At 46.1% G+C, this 19,861-nt stretch overlaps 1 protein-coding gene across 1 annotated transcript in view; it reads left to right on the forward strand.

The window, feature by feature from the left end:
* The window catches only part of CCDC187 (coiled-coil domain containing 187), a 186,210-nt gene that overhangs the window by 161,853 nt on the left and 4,496 nt on the right, over positions 1-19,861 (forward strand). The window contains exon 29 of the mRNA XM_073541044.1: positions 1,540-3,626. Within this exon, the coding sequence (XP_073397145.1) occupies positions 1,540-3,626 (2,087 nt within the window). The remainder of the gene's footprint in view (positions 1-1,539; positions 3,627-19,861) is intronic.

Consider the following 19,861-nt stretch of genomic DNA (forward strand, 5'->3'; position numbering starts at 1 on the left):
TAACCATGATTTTTACTAACAGCTTTAATGCGTCTTGGCGTGCTTTCCACCAGTCTTTCACACTGCTTTTGGGTGACCTTATGCCACTTCTGGTACAAAAATGTAAGCAGTTCTTTGTTTGATGGCTGTTGACTATCCATCTTCCTCTTGGTTGCATTCCAGAGGTTTTCAATGAGGTTCAGGTCTGGCCATGACAGGGATTTGATGTGGTGGTCCTTCATCCACACATTGGTTGACCTAGCTGTGTTGCATGGCGCATTGTCCTGCTGGAAAAACCAGTCCTCAGAGTTGGGGAACATTGCCTGAGCACAAGGAATCAACTGTTTTTCCAGGATAACCTTGTATGCGGCTTGATTCATTCATCCTTCGCAAAGATTAACCTGCCCAATTCCAGCCTTGCTGAAGCATCCCCAGATCATGACCGATCCTCCACCAAATTTCACAGTGGGCGCAAGACACTGGCTTGTACCATCTCCAGGTCTCAGCCTAACCATTAGACGACAAGGTGTTGGACAAAGCTGAAAATTAGACTCATCAGAGAAGATTACCTTACTCCAGTCCTCTATGGTCCAGTCCTTATGGTCTTTGTCAAACTTCAGCCTTGCTCTTCTTTGCTTCTCATTGGTGAAAGGCTTTTTTCTACCTTTACATGACTTGATCCCTGCCTCTAGGAGCCTGTTACGAACTGGTCTTGCCATGCACTTCACCCCAGCTGCCATTTTCCATTCCTTTTTTAGGTCACTTGATGTCATCCTGCGGTTGCTGAGTGATATTCCAATAAGATGACGGTCATGCCAGTCAGTGGAGAGTTGTTTTAGCCCTCTGCCGGTCTGTAGATTTGTTGTCCCCACTATGTGCTGTTTGACCTTGTTGTAATGTACTGCTGTCTTAGAAATTTTAAGGATGGATCATAAATGACGCTCACTGTATCCCTCTGCTACTAGTAAAGCCAGAATTGAGCCCTTCTTTTCCTCACTGAAGACTTTTCTTTTCAACTCTTTTGGCATGGCTAAAAGTTATTTTTTCATTCCTATTTCTTTTGGGATATTACTAGCACTTGTTTTGCCATTCAGCTTGTCCTATTGCAAGAGGATTGTGAACACCACAGCAGGGTTTTTATACTTTCCTTCGTTAAATAAGATTTGGTTCAGGTGATCACCTAATCAGAAGCACATTGAGTAGAATGAGGTGTACTCTGGTTGGAATTCAACTGACACTGGAATGGAATTGCTGTCAGACATGTAGAGAAGCTGATTTATATAAAACTGTGCAGTGGTCTCAATTTTTGACAGAGATGTATATATCTTAAGACCCCATACACAATAGATTAACGTCAGCCGAACCCACCAATATCAATAGTGTAATGTGTAAGGGGGGGTCCATTAATTTTCTATTTGTAGTAGATAATTGGCCATAATGCTTGTAGGACACAGTATGGCACCTCATTAAGCCACGTAAATATATGCAGAGACCTATATGGCGGTGTTGGTCCATTTTACTCTATGCACATGTTTTATAACCGTCTTGTTACATTCTCAGATCCCAAGATAATACCCACCACCCAAGCAGCTGCAAGTGATGACCACGTGGTGACCGAACCCATTCACAATCACCGTTCTCACAGAATCTCTGCACAATCCAAATCACAAAACATCGCACAATCTCCTTTTTTTGCAGAATTTCAAAAAGTTTCCGCTAAACTCATTACTATTTCCGAAAGCTCAATCTCTGTCTCTGATCGGGGAAAAGGTGGTGAAGACACAGAAAGTGGAGACTCAGAGGTGTTCGAAATGGAGTCTTCAGAGTTCCTACCTGGAGGTCCATCAGACAGGGAGTGGGGTGGGAACATGATAAATCCGGATGAAGAATATGCAAAAGAAGGGGTCAAGTCAACGTCTTCTCCAATAGAATGCACCAACTCTAGAAAACCGGTCCTTTTGGTCTTGAAAGAGACGGAAATGAGTAAGACGGAAATGGCCCCTTTGGCGCGTGAATCCTTCCCAACCTCTGAAGACTTGACAGAATCCGATACACATACATACGATGTGAAACATTTACCTGATAATCAAGACATCACTGTAGTCAGAATTACCGACTTACACAAGTCGACGTCAATGAGTCCGAAAGCAGACGGTAATGTAGCTGGAATGAGTTCATCTGACACTAAAGACCCGCAAAGAGTGACACAAACGAATGAAAAACAATCCGTTACGGAAAGTGCAATCTGCAGGAAAATTGAGATGATGCCGTCTGATGCTACAACTTCAAAAGATTTATATCAGATTAAAAGCTTTCCACATCGGAGTAAGGGAGACATCATATTCATCACAGACGAAGTTCTCCAGCCTGACGAAGACACCTTGTCAGAAATCTTTTCTCCGCTTGATGAAAAGCTTTCTTATGACTTGTATCAGAGCGAAGAGCTCCTATCTCTCCCAAGAGACCCAAACTCCATTATGAGTGGGGACAGTGACACGGAAGACTTCCCCACCCCACCTGAGGAAATGCTATTATCTGGACCTGAAAGTTTACAAAGTAGTAGAGAAGCCAGCCTCATTGAAGAGATCCATTTACTATATGGCAGCATTCTGACAGAGGACACTCTTCTGCCACCAGTAGAGGCAATTGATACTGGAGATTCTCCACTTGAGACTTCGAGAAGGACGCCGGAGGTGGTAAAGCCTTGTAAACCATTTTTGACCTTATCCAAAGCCGACGACACCGTTCACGATCCTCTCTCCACCTTCGAGATTGGAGACCGGGTATTGGTCAAGCTTTCGAAGACTGGAACCTTAAGGTATAAAGGGTTGATGTCCTCTAAAGTGGGTTATTGGGCGGGAGTTGCCCTTGATAAGCCCGAAGGAGACAACGATGGAACGTTTGAAGGGATCAGGTATTTTGAATGTTTGAAAGACTGTGGAATGTTCGTCAGACCCGGACAGATCTCGCATCTGTTGTTCGATGATGTGGACAAATCTCACCCACAGAAGGACGAAGACGACGATCGTTCGTTTGGTGAGGGAGATTCCCAACCGAGTAGCGAAGATGGAGGACTTAGAAGACAACTTAGAGAAAGGGACGACAGGAAACCATCAGAAAAGGACACCAACCAGAACCAGTCAAGGTCATGCAGTTTAGAGACATCGGAAAATATTAATGATCTTCAAGACATTGACCTTTCCCCAAGGTGTCTGCATACACACCTCGAAGAAGAAAACAAAAACCGTGCTCTGGCCTTGAGAATCAAGTTGTTCTGTGGAGGTGACACTAACAAATTATTAGTGCCAAACCCCCCACAAGACGACAAACACAGATTGCTTCTAAAGGTTACGGACGAGCTGATCAGCCTCGTCTTGTGTGATGCCACGGGGACATCTAAAGTATCTGCCCCCGAAAAGGCATCTGTGATGAATAGTAGGAAGAATGAGGATGAAAAATGTGTGGTGGCTGAAGAAGGATTCTGCAATCAGCTCCCAGCAATGACCCCGCAAGCGGCAGGTGGATGTGTGGACATGGTAGTGACAGATGATAGAAATGACTGCATTAACGAATATAAGAAAATAAGGAAGAAGCTAGGCGATGAAAATATTTATTGGCCTGCTATTACCTACACTATCCTGGGTCTGGTAGGTGTTTATTAATGAACATGAAGGTGCTATCTACTTTTGAAAGAAAAATATATATATTTATACACAGTTTATTTAAATTTTCTTTATTTTTTGCATTTTTTATATTGTCAAAATTAAAGAAATGTTCCTTGAGAGTATTTATACCCTGTGAACGTTTCCACATTTATTGATGTTATACCACAAACTTAAATGTCTTTTTTTTAGGATTTTATGCGCTATACCAACACAAAGTAACAAGTATTTGTGAAGTGTAAAGGAAATGATACATGGTTTTCTAATTATTATAGAAATGTCAATTATCAATACTTTGTAGGATCACCTTTCGCCGCAAATACTGCTGCTAGCAGAGGCGTAGTTAGGGGTTTTGATTCAGGGGGAACAAAACTTCTAAGTGGGCCCTTAACCAGGCAACCTTGATTACAACTGGGTGACACACCCTAATAGTGGAGGAGAACCTCAACAGATTACCGCTCTGTTACTGACAATCTCTATACAATGACCAACATCGATATTACCGCCATGCGGTCAGTTGTAGATATTAGTCCTACGGGACATATAAGAGATTTCAGCCAGGGGCGGACACTGACCGCTTGGGGCCCCTGTGCAAGAAATGTGTCTGGGCCCCCCTCCCTTTATGGCGACAAAGCTATCTCTCTCTCTCTATCTCTCTGTGTGTGTATATATATATATACAGTCCTCTCTTGCTAGAAATATAATGCAATGATGGCTGATGGAGCATGGGAAAGCTTCTTTTCTAATGGAGGAGCTGATGGACTGGTAGTCTGGTCACCGGCTCCTCGATCAGCAGTCATTTTATATCTAACAAGAAGCGGACTATGTAATAAAAGAGGGCACTGTGAATAACAAAAATAACAAGAATACAGTATGTGAGAGACAGCACTGTACATAATAGCAGAGGATGCTATATAGTAAGGGACAGCACCATATATAATTAGAGAGGATGGTATGTAATAAGGGACGGTGTTATATATAACAAGAGGAAACTATGTAACTAAGGATGGTGTTATACATACATGAGTACAGTATATGCTAAGGGATTGTGCTATACATAAAAAGTGACTACACTATATACTGAGGGATGGCGCTATACATAATAAGCTAGTACACTATATACTAAGGGACTGTGCTATACATAATAAGGGAGTACACTATATACTAAGGGACTGTGTTAAAGGGAGCCTGTCACCTTTTTTGGTCGTATAAGATGTGGCCATTGCCTTTCAGAGCTTATCTACAGCATTCTATAATGCTGTAGATAAGCGCCCGATCCAAGCTGAAAGATGAGAAAAATAAGTTTTATTATACTCTCCTGGGGGGTGCAGTCTGGTCCAATGGGTGTTGCAGGTCTGGGTCTGGTGCCATATTCTTGTGATGCCACCCTCCTGGTTGCTTTATGGCTCCCCGACATTGCGCTCCTGCGCTGGCATACTTATCTGCCCGGTTGAGGGCAGAGCAAAGTACTGCAGTGAGCAGGCGCTGGGAAAGGTCAGAGAGGCCCAGCGTCTGTGCACTGCAGTACTTTGCTCTGCCCTCAACAGGGCAGATAAGGTTGCGCAGGAGCACAATGCCGGGGAGCCACGAATCAAGCAGGAGGGCGGAATCGCAAGAAGGTGAGAGGTGCCGGACCCGGACTTGCGACACCCATCGGACCAGACCGCCCCCCTGGGTGAGTATAATAAAACTTATTTTTCTTCACTTGCAGGTCGGTTCCGGGGCTTATCTACAGCATTGGAGGAAAACGTTATTGCTTATTATGTTTAAAAGGAATCTGTCATCACTTTTTTTTTGCCTACCAGCTAAAAACAGTTAATTCGGTGTCAGCTATGCATTCCACAACTACTTTTGAAACCCCCTGACTCCCCATGTTATCACCCATAAAAACCTTTTTTTTTTATCTGTCCCGTGCTGTATGGTAATCTGTTCAGTCCGGTCTGATGGCCGTTGCCTCTGTTCCTTCACTCCTCCCGTCCTCGGCTTGCTGTGCGCATTATTTGCCGTGAATATTGGAGATCGCGTACAGATTTTGCGCGTGCGCAGTATGCTTTGCCCAACTGCGGGCAAAGCCGAAAAGCAGTAGCGCGCATGCGCCCCGGCTTTGTGTTACAAGCCTCTCCCTGAACGCTCGCATGGCGCACTACGCGCGGCCCTCTCCCCCTCATATCCGGCGCATAGCTTCAAATGGCATTTAAAGCACACTGCCACCAATGATTAGACATGGCACCACAGAAGGCGTAGGACATGCATGCGCACTACTGCTTTTTGGCTTTCCACCACATCTATCCTTGCTTTCTCCTCCACCAACCCATCATTGCCCATTACACCACCTCCAACATTTCCTCCTCCCTTATCACCCCCTTTCCACCATCATTGTCCTTTCCACTACCACCATCATTGCCTTTTCCCCACCCCCATCATTGCCCATTCCACGACCTCCATCATTTCCTCCTCCCCCCACCCCATTTTTGCCCTTTCCATCATGACCATCATCATCATCCTTTCTACCAACACAATCATTGCCTTTTCCCTACCACCCCATCACTGCCCATTCCACCACCTCAATCATTGCTTTGTCCCCCCCACCTCAATCATTTCCTCCTCTCCACCACCCCATTATTGCATTCTCCGCAATCACCCCCATCATTCCCCTCTCCTACACACACACACCTCACCGCACGCTCTCCCACAGCATCACCTTTGCCTGCAGCTTCCTCTCTGGCACAGCCATCAGCTGCGGTGCTGCATGACGTCATCCAGCTGTGCCACTGACTGCTGTGACAGAGACAGAAAGCGCGGCCGGGCAGGGAGCAGGACGGATCGCTGCAGCTCCGCTTCCATCTTCTCTTGTAGGCAGCGGGGGCAGAACGGATCTCTCCCTGCCCTCCGCATATGAAGGCAATCTGGCCAGGGGCCCCTTGGAACCTCGGGCCGGATAAACAGGCCAGATTGCCCTCATTATTAGCCGCCCTGCAGGGACCTCCTGGAGCACCGGCTGCACATGCGGTGTGTCTGCCCATGATTTCAGCACAGTTAGTTATAGATGGTGACTTACAGCTGACTTTCTTTCTGATGGAATCGTTTACTTTTCTCGTCTTTTCCATCTGGCCCAGACCGACACAACTTCTCCAGCCACGACTCGTCTGCAGAGATTACAACAATGACACATTTCAAGTCTCATATTATCAGCACTGTCACCATCTATTTCCAACCTGCACAAACTCCTTATCCTACTGATACGGCAGCAGCGACCCAGCATTGGGGTATGTATCCTTATTACTGTACCTGCTGTGTGGTACTGTGTGCTCTCTAGGTGGTAAAACCCTCCAAAATATAGTAATGCTGTGTGCAAGTGCTCTAGAAAACAGTGCCCACATTTTGCCCCCTAGAAAGTAATAACGCCCTGTGTGCCCCTTTGATAGTCACAGTAACCTGAGTTCCCCTGTAGCAATAAGTGCCCACTTTACATTTAATAATGGTCCGAGTCTCGCCCCTGTACAGCTCACCTATACACAATATGTTGCTCTCTTATACACAGTTTAATGCCTCCTCACTGTAATAGTACCACTCACAAAGTATACGGACTCCTTAGTAGTACCCTTTTTGATGGCTCTAACACTGTATGATGGCCTCTCACTGCAATCTCCACACTGAATGATGGCCCCCTAGATTGCCTCCATATAGTATAATGCACCAGATAGTCCTCAATATAATATAATGCACTCCCCATATGCCTCCATGTAGTATAATGCACTCCTCATACGCCTCTATAGTATAATGAACTCATTATACACCTCTATAGTATAATGCACACCCATAGGCAGACTCTAAGTTGTATAATGCATTCCCCAAAGGCAGACTCTATATAGTATAATGCACTCCCCATGGACAGATTCTATATTGTATAATGCACCCCCCATAGGCAAACTCTATATTGTATAATGCACGCCCCATAGGCAGACTCTATATAATACACTCCACATATGCAGACTCTATTGTATAATGCACCCCCCATAGGCAGAATCTATATTGTATTATGCACCCCCATAGGTAGATTCTATATAGCATAATGCACCCCCCCATAGGCAGACTATAGTATAATGCACCCCCATAGGCAGACTATTTAGTATAATGCACCCCCCATAGGCAGAATCTATATAGTATAATGCACTCCCAATAGGCAGATTCTATATTGTATAATGCACCCCCCATAGGCAGACTCTATATTGTATAATGCACCCCCCATAGGCAAACTCTATATTGTATAATGCATTCCCCATAGGCATACTCTATACTGTGTAATGCACTCCCCATAGGCAGAATCTATATTGTATAATGCACCCCCCCCACCATAGGCAGACTCTATTGTATAGTGCACCCCCCATAGGCAAACTCTAGATTGTATAATGCATTCCCTATAGGCAGACTCTATACTGTATAATGCACTCCCATAGGCAGAATCTATATTGTATAATGCACCCCCCATAGGCAGAATCTACCTATAATAATAAATGCCCTAACCAGCTTCCGGTTGTAACAACTTCCGTCCAGTTGTAACCGGTGACGTCACCACACACACACGCACATGTTAACCCTCAACACACCACACCGCCTCAACACACACTCCTCTCACCTTTCACCTCCACTCATGTCCACTCACTCTTTCACTCCACATACGTTCCTTTCTCTCACTCCGTTTCTCATACTCACACCGTCATCGTCGCTGCCCCGACATCTTCCTCCGCCGCCGCGATCCAGGATCCAGACGTTCTCCAGGCCGCCGACATGTTCTTGCGGGACGCCATCTTGGATGTCGTGAAGTCCCGCGAGATTCAAGATGGCGTTGCCGCAACAATATGTCGCTGGCGTGGACGACATCGGGATCCAAAAAGATGGCGTCGGCGAAATCTCGCGAGATTACGCCAACGCCATTTTGGATCCCGATGTCGCCCATGCCAGCGACATGTTGTTGCGGCGACGCCATCTTGAATATCGCGGGACTTCACGACATCCAAGATGGCGTCCCGCAAGAATATGTCGCTGGCGTGGGCGACATCGGGATCCAAAATGGCGTCGGCGTAATCTCGCGAGATTTCGCCGACGCCATCTTGCATTCGTGAAATTGCGTCATTTACCTCACGCCGACTTGCTGTGCGGACGCTTGGCATTGCCTGTACCACCATAACTACTGCTGCCTTGGTCCTATGCCTGTTTACTGCCGATGTCTAATTACAGGACCAATTTGCCTATACCGCCATAACTACTGCCTTTGTCCTCTGCCGGTGTCTAATTACAGGGCCAATTTGCCTATACTGCCATAACTACTGCTGCCTTGCTCCTCTGCCAGTGTCTAATTACAGGACCAATTTGCCTATACCGCCATAACTACTGCCTTTGTCCTCTGCCAGTGTCTAATTACAGGGCCAATTTGCCTCTATCGCCATAACTACTGCTGCTTTGGTCATCTGCCTGTTTACTGCCGGTGTCTAATTACAAGGCCAATTTGCCTCTACCGCCATAACTACTGCTGCCTTGCTCCTCTGCCGGTGTCTAATTACAGGGCCAATTTGCCTCTACCGCCATAACTACTGCTGCCTTGCTCCTCTGCCGGTGTCTAATTACAGGGCCAATTTGCCTCTACCGCCATAACTACTGCTGCCTTGCTCCTCTGCCGGTGTCTAATTACAGGGCCAATTTGCCTCTACCGCCATAACTACTGCTGCCTTGCTCCTCTGCCGGTGTCTAATTACAGGGCCAATTTGCCTCTACCGCCATAACTACTGCTGCCTTGCTCCTCTGCCGGTGTCTAATTACAGGGCCAATTTGCCTCTACCGCCATAACTACTGCTGCCTTGCTCCTCTGCTGGTGTCTAATTACAGGGCCAATTTGCCTCTACCGCCATAACTACTGCTGCCTTGCTCCTCTGCCGGTGTCTAACTACAGGGCCAATTTGCCACTACCACTTCATAACTACTGCTGGGCAATTACAGGGTCAATTAGTATCTGTTTACTCTACAAGACTCCAGGACGCCTTCTTCACTGCCAGATAACTGCCAAATAGACTCCTTTACCTGTGCCAACATGAGTCATAACAAAAAGTATGCCAATGCCAGTGAAAGGAAAGCAGCTTTAGCACTACGACAAAAACAACGCCGTGCTAATGAGACTCCTGAGGAAAAACACCATCGCCTTGAGAAGATTAAGGCTTATAAACGCCGTCGCCTCACACACGAATCCCCTAACTCTAAATCCATAAGATTGGCTGAAGAAGCCTCTGCACGCCGTCACCGCCGACAACAGACGGCCTCTTCCTCATCATTATTATTAGACTCACAACAGGATGCTTCCACATCAGCATGTGGAACAATTTACTGCTACACTTCATCCCATATGCCGTTCACTGACATAACTAATCAGCAATCTGTTTCTGCCCTATCAATACCACCATTCAATACTGATGCACAGTATGCCAATTCCAGTGAAAGGAAAGCAGCTTTAGCACTACGACAAAAACAACGCCGTGCTAATGAGACTCCTGAGGAAAAACAGCATCGACTTGACAAGATTAAGGCTTATAAACGCCGTCGTCTCACACACGAATCCCCTAACTCTAAATCTATTACATTGGCTGAAGAAGCCTCTACACGCCATCACCGCCAACAACAGACGGCTTCTTCCTCATCATTATTAGTAGACTCACAACAGGATGCTTCCACATCAGCATGTGGAACAAGTTACTACCACACTTCATCCTATATGCCGTTCACTGACATAACTAATCAGCAATCTGTTTCTGCCCTATCAATACCACCATTAGTCAATACCAACGCACAGTTTCTTCACATACAAGCTGCAGTTAGCCCGCAGAAAGTGCAACCAAGACAAATATACGTTGGTCTCAAAACTAGGCGCACCCCATTGGTTGGACATGCACTTCTACTACAACCTCACATTTTCACTAATGATGAAAATAGTATTACCGAACACAGCTGTGGTGACATGACCCATGTATGTGAGCATTGCGAAGCTTTGCATTTTGTATCAGAGATACCTTCTGATAACAACTTTACGCTCTGCTGTCAGAAGGGTAAAGTCCATGTACCCATACTACAATATCCTGATGTCTTTACACGTTTGCTGAAAGGGCAAAGTGAATTTAGCAAAAATTTCATGGATAATATTCCCAGTATTAACAGTTCCTTTGCTTTTGCCTCCATGGGTGCAAATTTTTCACCACCTCCTGGATATGGCCCATACTGTTTCCGCATACATGGCCAGATCTATCATAGAACTGGAACACTACATCCCTCAGATGACCAGCAACGCGCATTTGCCCAACTTTACATTCTCCATACCACTACCGCAAACGAACAACGCTTACGATGTAAAGAAAATCAAAAATGTACAAAACGGAACTGTCATGCCAAACATCACTATGGCTATTAAACAAGATCGTACTCAAGACCCTCGACGCTACAATACTCCCACTGTCAGTGAAGTAGCAGTCGTGTTTCAAAATGACAATGGTGAGCCACTAATGTCCACTCGCAGGATTTCAGAATACTCAAGATGGCATGGCCGCAAGAACATGTCGCCGGCGTGGACAATGTCGGGATCCAGGATGGCGCCGGCGGAAGATGTCGGGGATCGTGGAGCAGCGACGATGACGGTGTGAGTATGAGAGACGGAGTGAGAGAAAGGGTCGTATGTGGAGTGAAAGAGTGAATGGACGTGAGTGGAGATGGTGAAAGGTGAGAGGAGTGTGTGTTGAGGCGGTGTGGTGTGTTGAGGAGGTGTGTGTGTATTGAGGGTTAACATGGCAAGAGGTGTGTCACTATCCTCTCGATGCGATAGCATCGGGCCTTAATCTACTATAATAAATGCGCTAAGCAGCTTCCGGGTTGTAACAACTTCCGTCCAGTTGTAACTGGTGACGTCACAGCACACCTCTTGCCATGTTAACCCTCAACACACCACTCCTCAACACACACTCCTCTCACCTTTCACTATCTCCACTAATGTCCACTCGCAGGATTTCAGAATACTCAAGATGGCATGGCCGCAAGAACATGTCGCCGGCGTGGACAACGTCGGGATCCAGGATGGCGCCGGCGGAAGATGATGTCGGGGATCATGGAGCAGCGACGATGACAGTGTGAGTATGAGAGACGGAGTGAGAGAAAGGGTCGTATATGGAGTGAAAGAGTGAGTGGATGTGAGTGGAGATGGTGAAAGGTGAGAGGAGTGTGTGTTGAGGAGGTGTGTGTGTATTGAGGGTTAACATGGCAAGAGGTGTGTCACTATCCTCTCGATGCGATAGCATTGGGCCTTAATCTAGTATTGTATAATACCCTCCCCATAGGCAGATTCTATATTGTATAATGCGCTCCCCATAGGCAGACTCTATATTGTATAATGCCCTCCCCATAGGCAGATTCTATATAATATAATGTATTCCCCATAGGCAAACTATATAGTATAATGCACCCTATAGACCTCTATATTGTATAATGCACTCCCCATAGGCAGACTCTATATAGTATAATGCAGCCCCTCATAGGCAGACTCTATAGCAGTGATGGCGAACCTTTTAAAGACTGAGTACCCAAACTGCAATCCAAAACCCACTTATTTTTCGCAAAGTGCCCTGAATACACTGATGTTTTAGATTAGAAAGACAACTCGTACATTAGCGCGCTATAGAGTCAATATCAAGGAGCTTGTAAGCACTGCACTCCAATTTAAGATACTAGCCACCAATTGTAGTGAAGGTCTATTCTTGAGAATGGAGAGGATTTTTAATCAAAAGTACAATTGCAAAGTTGTTTGTTTTTACAACCTCTTTTCAATTGTAACCCTTTATCATGATGAGAACAAACCCTTTAAGGCAGGGATATCAAGCTCAAATACACAGAGGGCCAAAGTTAAAAGCTTGCAGAAAGTTGCAGGCCAACCTTGATATTTGTTAAAACAAATGTCTAAAATTGAGGAAATTTGTGCTTATCAAATAAAACGATTAACTTTTGGAATTATAGTGGAATAATATGTAATAGCAGTAAAAAGCATATTGCCCAATGGCCGAATTTAAATATGTAATATCAAAGGATAAAAAAAACCTTGAATAAAACAGATTATAAAGTATGATGCAAATAAAAGTACTCCCAAACACAGTATGATACCCCCACAGTGAACTCCTCCACACGCACATTATGATGACCCTACTGTACCCCCCTCCCTCAGTTCCCCCAACAAATAATGGTTACCCCATCACAGTATGATTCTCCAACTGTAATCACCACACAGCCCCCCATACAGTATAACGGGCACATAAAATCCTCCATAGCGTACAATGGCTCCACATAGATCGCCATAAAGTATAATGGCTCCACATATTCCTCCATACAGTGTAATGGCCCCCACATAGTGCTCCATGCAGTATAATGTCCCTACACAATGCTCCATACTATAAAATGGCCTCACATAGTGCTCCATACTGTATAATGTCCTCACATAGTGCTCCATATTGTACAATGGCCCCACACAATGCTCCAACAGTATAATGGCCTCACACGATACTCCATACTGTATAACTTATAGACTCGACATCATTGTATGCATGGTTCTTTATCCCTATCCTTGTATGCATGGCTCCTTATCCCCATCCTTGTATGCATGGCTCCTTATCCCCATCCTTGTATGCATGGCTCCTTATCCTCATGCTTGTATGCATGGCTCCTTATCCTCATGCTTGTATGCATGACTCCTTATCCCCATCATTGTATGCATGGTTCCTCATCCCTATCCTTGTCTGCATGGCTCCTCATCCCTGTCCTGGTTTGCGTGGTTCCTCATCCCTATTATGAAAACTTAATTCCAGCTCACCCAGTTGCGCTATGCTCATCCACCTGGGGCTCAGACACCGGCCTCACCCTGGCCTCACATCAAGGATAATAGGAAAAACTGAAGTCCAGCTCAACAGGACTGGATTTTCCTTTTCTTTTTATTTTTCAAGAGAAAATATAGTGCATACAAAAGAAAATTTTTGTGACCGAAATGACCCAAACGACGCATTTCGACTGCACTAAGCAGTCTTACTCTGTCATGAGTAAGACTGCTTAGTGCAGTCAAAACACGTCGACTGGGTCATGTCGACCATGCAAATTTTCTTTTGTATGCACTATAATTTCTTTTGAAAAAAAAACAAAAGGAAAATCCAGTCCTGTTGAGCCGGACTCCAATTTTTTCTATTATCCTCATCCCTATCCTTGTTATGTATGCCCTCCATGAGAAAAACATAAAAAATAATATATTACTTACCTTCCCTGTGTTAGGCGTCGGGTTGCTGTAGCCTTGTATTCGGCAGTCTCCCATTCCTCTCCGGCTGCAGAGGAGGCTGCTCAGCAGACTTGTCGATCCAGGCGCTCTGCTCAGACCAGCTCTATAGGTTTGGCTGCTGCTGCCACCTCTGGTCCAGCTATAGCAACGCATGCTAGTCAACAGCGAGCTACTCCAGGGACTAAGTCCTCCTTTCGGTCCACTGAGCATGCTCTTGGGACGATCTCTCATTGGAGATCAGAGGTCACATAATAATAATAAATTTTATTTCTATAGCGTCGACATATTCCGCAGCACTTTACATTTCAGAGGGGGTTTGTACAGACAATAGACATTACAGCATAACAATCACATAGATTATAACAAATACCAAGAGGAATGAGGGCCCTGCTCGCAAGCTTACAATCTATGAGGAAAGAGGTGGGCATGAAAGGTGGGTGGTAACAGTTGCCCTGATTGTATGGACCAGCCATAATGTTAAGTGTGTAACAGTACAGACACAGAGGGCTAATGGATGCATAAAGCATGTGGGAACATGATGCGGGGAACCGGGTTATGGTAAAACTTTTGGCTGTGCCACACAAGGATAGATTAGGTTAATGTGTTGAGGCGATAGGCCATTCTGAATAAATGCGTTTTCAGGGCACGCTTAAAATTGTGGGGATTGGGGACTAATCGTATTGACCTGGGAAGTGCATTCCAAAGAATTGGCACAGCACATGTAAAGTCTTGGAGACGGGAGTGGGAGGTTCTGATTATTGAGGATGCTAACCTCAGGTCATCAGCAGAGCGGAGGGCGTGGGTAGGGTGGTATACTGAAGCAAGGGAGGAGATGTAGGGTAGTGCTGAGCCATGGAGGGCTTTGTGGGTGAGGGTAATAAGTTTGTACTGGATTCTGGAGTGGATGGGTAGCCAGTGTAATGAATGGCACAAGGTAGAGGCATCGATGTAACGATTGGTGAGGAATATGATCCTGGCTGCAGCATTCAAGACAGATTGGAGAGGGGAGAGTTTGGTAAGAGGGAGACCGATTAGAAGAGAGTTACAATAGTCGAGACGAGAATGAATAAGAGAAACAGTAAGAGTTTTTGCAGAGTCAAAAGTAAGAAAAGGTCGAATTCTAGAGATGTTTTTGAGGTGCAGATGACAAGAGCGAGTCAGTGATCGAATGTGGGGGGCGAAGGAAAGCTCGGAGTCAAGTATGACCCCAAGACAGCGGGCATGTTGCTGGGGCGTAATAGTGGAACCACACACAGAAATGGCAATGTTGGATACAGGTACATTAGTAGCGGGAGGAAACACAAGCCGTTCAGTCTTTGACAGGTTCTGTTTCAGATATAGTGAGGACATGATGTTAGACACAGCGTTTAGACAATCGCCGGTGTTTTCTAGAAAGGCTGGCGTGATGTCAGGAGAAGAAGCGTATAATTGGGTGTCATCAGCATAGAGATGGTACTGGAAACCAAATCTACTGATTGTTTGACCAATAGGGGCAGTGTACAAGGAGAAGAGGAGGGGGCCTAGAACCAATCCTTTAGGAACCCCAACAGTAAGGGGAAGGTGAGAGGAGGAGGAACCGGCAAAAGATACAGTAAAGGAGCGGTCAGAGAGATAGGAGAACCAGGAGAGAACGGTGTCCTTGAGGCCAATGGAATGGAGCATAGTGAGGAGGAGCTGATGATCCACAGTGTCGAATGCTGCAGAGAGATCCAAGAGAATTAGCATGGAGTAATGACCATTTGATTTAGCTGTTAGTAGATCATTAGAGACTTTAGTGAGGGCAGTTTCAGTAGTGTAAAGAGCAGAAACTGGATTGGAGAGGGTCGAGAAGAGAGTTATCAAAGAGATAGCGGATAAGACGGAGTGGACCAGGCGTTCCAGGAGTTTAGAGATGAAGGGAAGATTAGAGACAGGTCTATAGTTAGCGGCACAGTTTTGGTCGAGGGATGGTTTTTTAAGTAGTGGATGTATGATGGCATGCTTAAATGAGGAGGGAAAGATACCAGAAGAGAGAGAGAGGTTAAATATTTTAGTTAGGTGAGGGGTGACAGCAGGGGAAAGGGACTGGAGGAGATGTGACGGAAATGGGTCACTGGTGCAAGTAGTTGGGTGAGAAGATGCAAGGAGCCTGCTTACTTCTTCTGTGACTGGTTCACAATCAGAGAGTGAGCTAGATGCAGTGGGGGAGGGAGGACAGTGCATGGTGTGAGGCGATAGGGAGATAATTTCCTGTCGAATCTGGTCAATTTTTTCTTTGAAGTAATTGGCCAGATCGTCAGCTCGGAGCTCCGTGGTTGGGGCCTGTACTGGTGGGTTGAGTAGAGAATGAAAAGTGTCAGAGACGTTTCGGGATATTGGACAGTGAGGTGATGAAGGTGTTGAAATAGGTTTGTTTGGAGAGGTGAAGGGCAGTGTTGTATGTTCGAAGCATAAACTTATAATGGATGAAATCTTCGTGTAGATTAGATTTTCTCCACAGACGTTCGGCGCACCTGGAGCACCGCTGCAGGAAACGTTTTTGCAGGGTGTGCCAGGGTTGTCGCCGTCTGTGTTGTCGTGTTCTATTTATAGGGGGTGCAAATTCATCCAGGGCACTTTGAAGTGTTTCATTGTAATGCTTCAATGCAGAATCAGGACATGAGAGGGAGGAGATAGGGGCCAATGAAGACTGCAAGTTCTTCATAAGTTTCTGGGTGTTAATGGCCTGTATGTTTCTATAAATATGGACAGTGGGGGTGACCTGAGCAGCCTGGCAGTTCTTTATAGAGAATGAAAGAAGATTGTGGTCAGAGAGCGGGAGAGGGGAGTTTGCAAAATCATCCACTGTACAAAGCCGAGAGAAGACCAAGTCGAGGGAGTTTCCGTCTTCATGCGTTGGAGAATTAGTAAGTTGTGAAAGGCCAAACGAGGAGGTTAGAGATAAAAGGTGAGTAGCAGATGAGGAGAGTGGAAGAGCAATGGGGATGTTGAAATCTCCCATGATGAGGGTAGGGATGTCACAGGAGAGAAAATGTGGAAGCCAAGTGGCAAAATGATCCAGGAACTGATGGGAGGGGCCGGGAGGACGATACACCACCGCCACTCGCGTGGAGAAGGGGGTGTAGAGTCTGATGGCATGGACCTCAAAAGAAGGGAAGACTAGTGACGGTAGTTGAGGGATAACCTGAAAGGCACATTTTGGTGATAGGAGCAGACCAACGCCTCTACCTGCTCTATTGTCTGATCTTGGGGTATGAGAGAAGTGTAGTTCCCCGTATGAAAGAGCAGCAGCAGCGGTAGTGTCTGACTGCTGGATCCAGGTTTCAGTAAGAGCCAGGAGGTTAAAAGAATTAGAATGGAAAAAGTCATGAGTGAAGGAGAGTTTGTTACACACTGAGCGAGAATTCCAAAGTGCACAATTAAGAGAAACAGATGGCATGCAGGGAATATTAATAAGATTAGAGGGGTTTCTGAGTGTAGCAGTTGGGGGGTTTGACTTTAAGTAACATGGGGGACCAGGGTTGGGAGCAATGTATCCTGCGACTAGGAGGAGGATAGAAAGAGTGAGCAGATGGTTAAGTGATTTGTGAGAGCGTCTCTTATGTTGAATGGTGGGACTGACTGGATCTGTGCAATTTAACAATGTGAAAAGAGCCTGAGTGCTATACATGGGAGAGGAAAGGAGCGAGGGGCCGATATGGATGGAGTGTAGAGAGTTAATGCCAGGGCGGTGGATGTGTGTTAATGTAGCAGCCAGGATATAAATTACACAAATGCATATGGTATATATTTGTTGTACTCCAAATGTACAGGGAGTAGATGTATATAAATGTCTTACCTGTCTCTTGCCCTGTCTAACTGCCATGTTATAACTGCCAGTACTTTGATACATGTACTTAGATTACATGTGCATAAATGCCCCCTGCATAAATGCTCCCCCTAGCTATGTCTGAATATATAGGAGGTTAAGGCTAAGATTTTTTTTTTTTTGCTCTCTCTCTTCTCGTTAATCAATCAAACTAAATTGAGACAGCAGGACCCAATATAATGTTGTGGTCAGATAAACAGATGTCCAGCACTACATGGATCATAAAGCACTTTGAAAAGTTTCTTGAACTCACATGCTCAGGTCCTTCTCCAGCTCGGATTGGACCATCAGGGAGGTCAGGAAGGTCCCGGAAGGACACTGCTATAAAAGAGCCGCATGGCCGCACGGCCATGTGCTAGTATATACTCTTATGCTGATTTGTGTATATGATGATGATGGATGCATGCATCTGGTGACTGACTCATTAAGACTCCCCTCCTTTTGATACGTATGTTGGTTAGTGGTTCAGAGTGAGAGTCAGCGCCAATGGGTGGCTATACTCAAGCCACTGTGCTCCCAGTAGTCTTACGCACACTAGCGTCCGACTGTGCCTCCCTGCTACGGGCACTGTTGTACCGCACCAGGTAGCTGTGACCGCCGTGCGACGCGGTGCGCACATCTAGCGCTTTCCTCCCAGTCCTGGGTGGTTAGTGGCGTCCGCCAAAGTGGCACTGTGTGCACTTGGTGCGATTAAATATATTACTAATTTTGCTGGCGCCGCAGCGCCGAGTGCTGATGGTCTAGAGGAGCTCTAGTCCGGTGTCTCTAGGACAGGGCTCTGTGGCCCTAATTAGCGCTCACTCAACTGAGCTCTGTGAGTTCAACAGGCTCCGGCGTGTTTCAGCGGCTTTGTGGAGTAAGAGAGTTCGCCTCTAATCACACTGGGTGAAGTTAACCCTTGTGTAAACAAGCGTTTAGCCACCATCTTTTTCCGCCATTACTAACCAGCAGGTTCCATCTCTGCACGGTGGACCCTGGGCTGCGAACGCACCTCATATCTCCTTTCATATTATTTGGTGCGTTCCGCAGTCCCTAACACCCCGTGTGCCATCGCAGCGTCTTGTACCTGTGCCAGCAGCATCTGCGATCAAGTGTCCCCACTCATTAAGGTAATGAATATTCACCTCTCTCCGCCTATGGGAGTGGAGAGAGACAAATATTCATTACCTTAATGAGCGGCCACCTGTGATACCCCGGCATCTGCTGGAAGACAGCAGCTGCTGCTTACACTGTGCACACTATAAGAAAAATTAATATTCACTGCCAGTACAGTGAATATTCATTTCTCTTTAGCAGCAGGCACAGGCTTTAGCCGAAGCAGCCAGCTCCTACCTCCTGTGACCTGATGGGACGGCGTGCATGCAGGAGAGTGGCCACAGTGCTAGTGATGAGAGATGGCGAGGGGGCTGAGTAGAGTGGTGCCGGCACTAGTCCTGAGGAGATGGCGGGCGTACCAACCGGGAGGGCTCTGCGTTCTCCCTCTGGCATGCATCCCATAGGTTTGCCGCCACTGCTCTATAGTATATTGCGCCCCCCATAGGCAGAGACTCTATATTGTATAATGTACTCCCCATAGGCAGACTCTATATTATATAATGCATTCCCCATAGGCAGACTCTATATAGTATAATGCACCCCCATAGACCTCTATATAGTATAATGCACCCCCATAGGCAGGCTCTATATTGTATAATGCACCCCATGGAAAAATAAATCCAATACTCTCTTCTCCTTGTTCCCCCGCTGCAAAGAGCACCTGCACATCTCTGGACAGCGGGCGCCAGGTAATGACGTCATCGCGCACGCTGTCAGTGACATCTAGCCAATACATTTGCGATGATGGGTGGGAAGCTCCCACTGCTAGCAACGGGCCTCCCTCCTGCTCAGGTACCCCATAACTGTCAGGTGGCAGTGCAGGGAGATCGATTTTCCCTGCTCTGCCGCACAGTGTAACTGTATGTGCACACCGATAGTCACAATAACGTAGCTTTGGGTAGGCCCCCTCTGAGCCTGGGGCAACTGCCCCCTCAGTAG

The sequence above is a fragment of the Dendrobates tinctorius genome, unplaced genomic scaffold, assembly GCF_039654945.1.
Source record: "Dendrobates tinctorius isolate UK_male_01 unplaced genomic scaffold, ASM3965494v1 ptg000120l, whole genome shotgun sequence".
In the NCBI taxonomy this organism is placed as follows: Eukaryota; Metazoa; Chordata; class Amphibia; order Anura; family Dendrobatidae; genus Dendrobates; species Dendrobates tinctorius.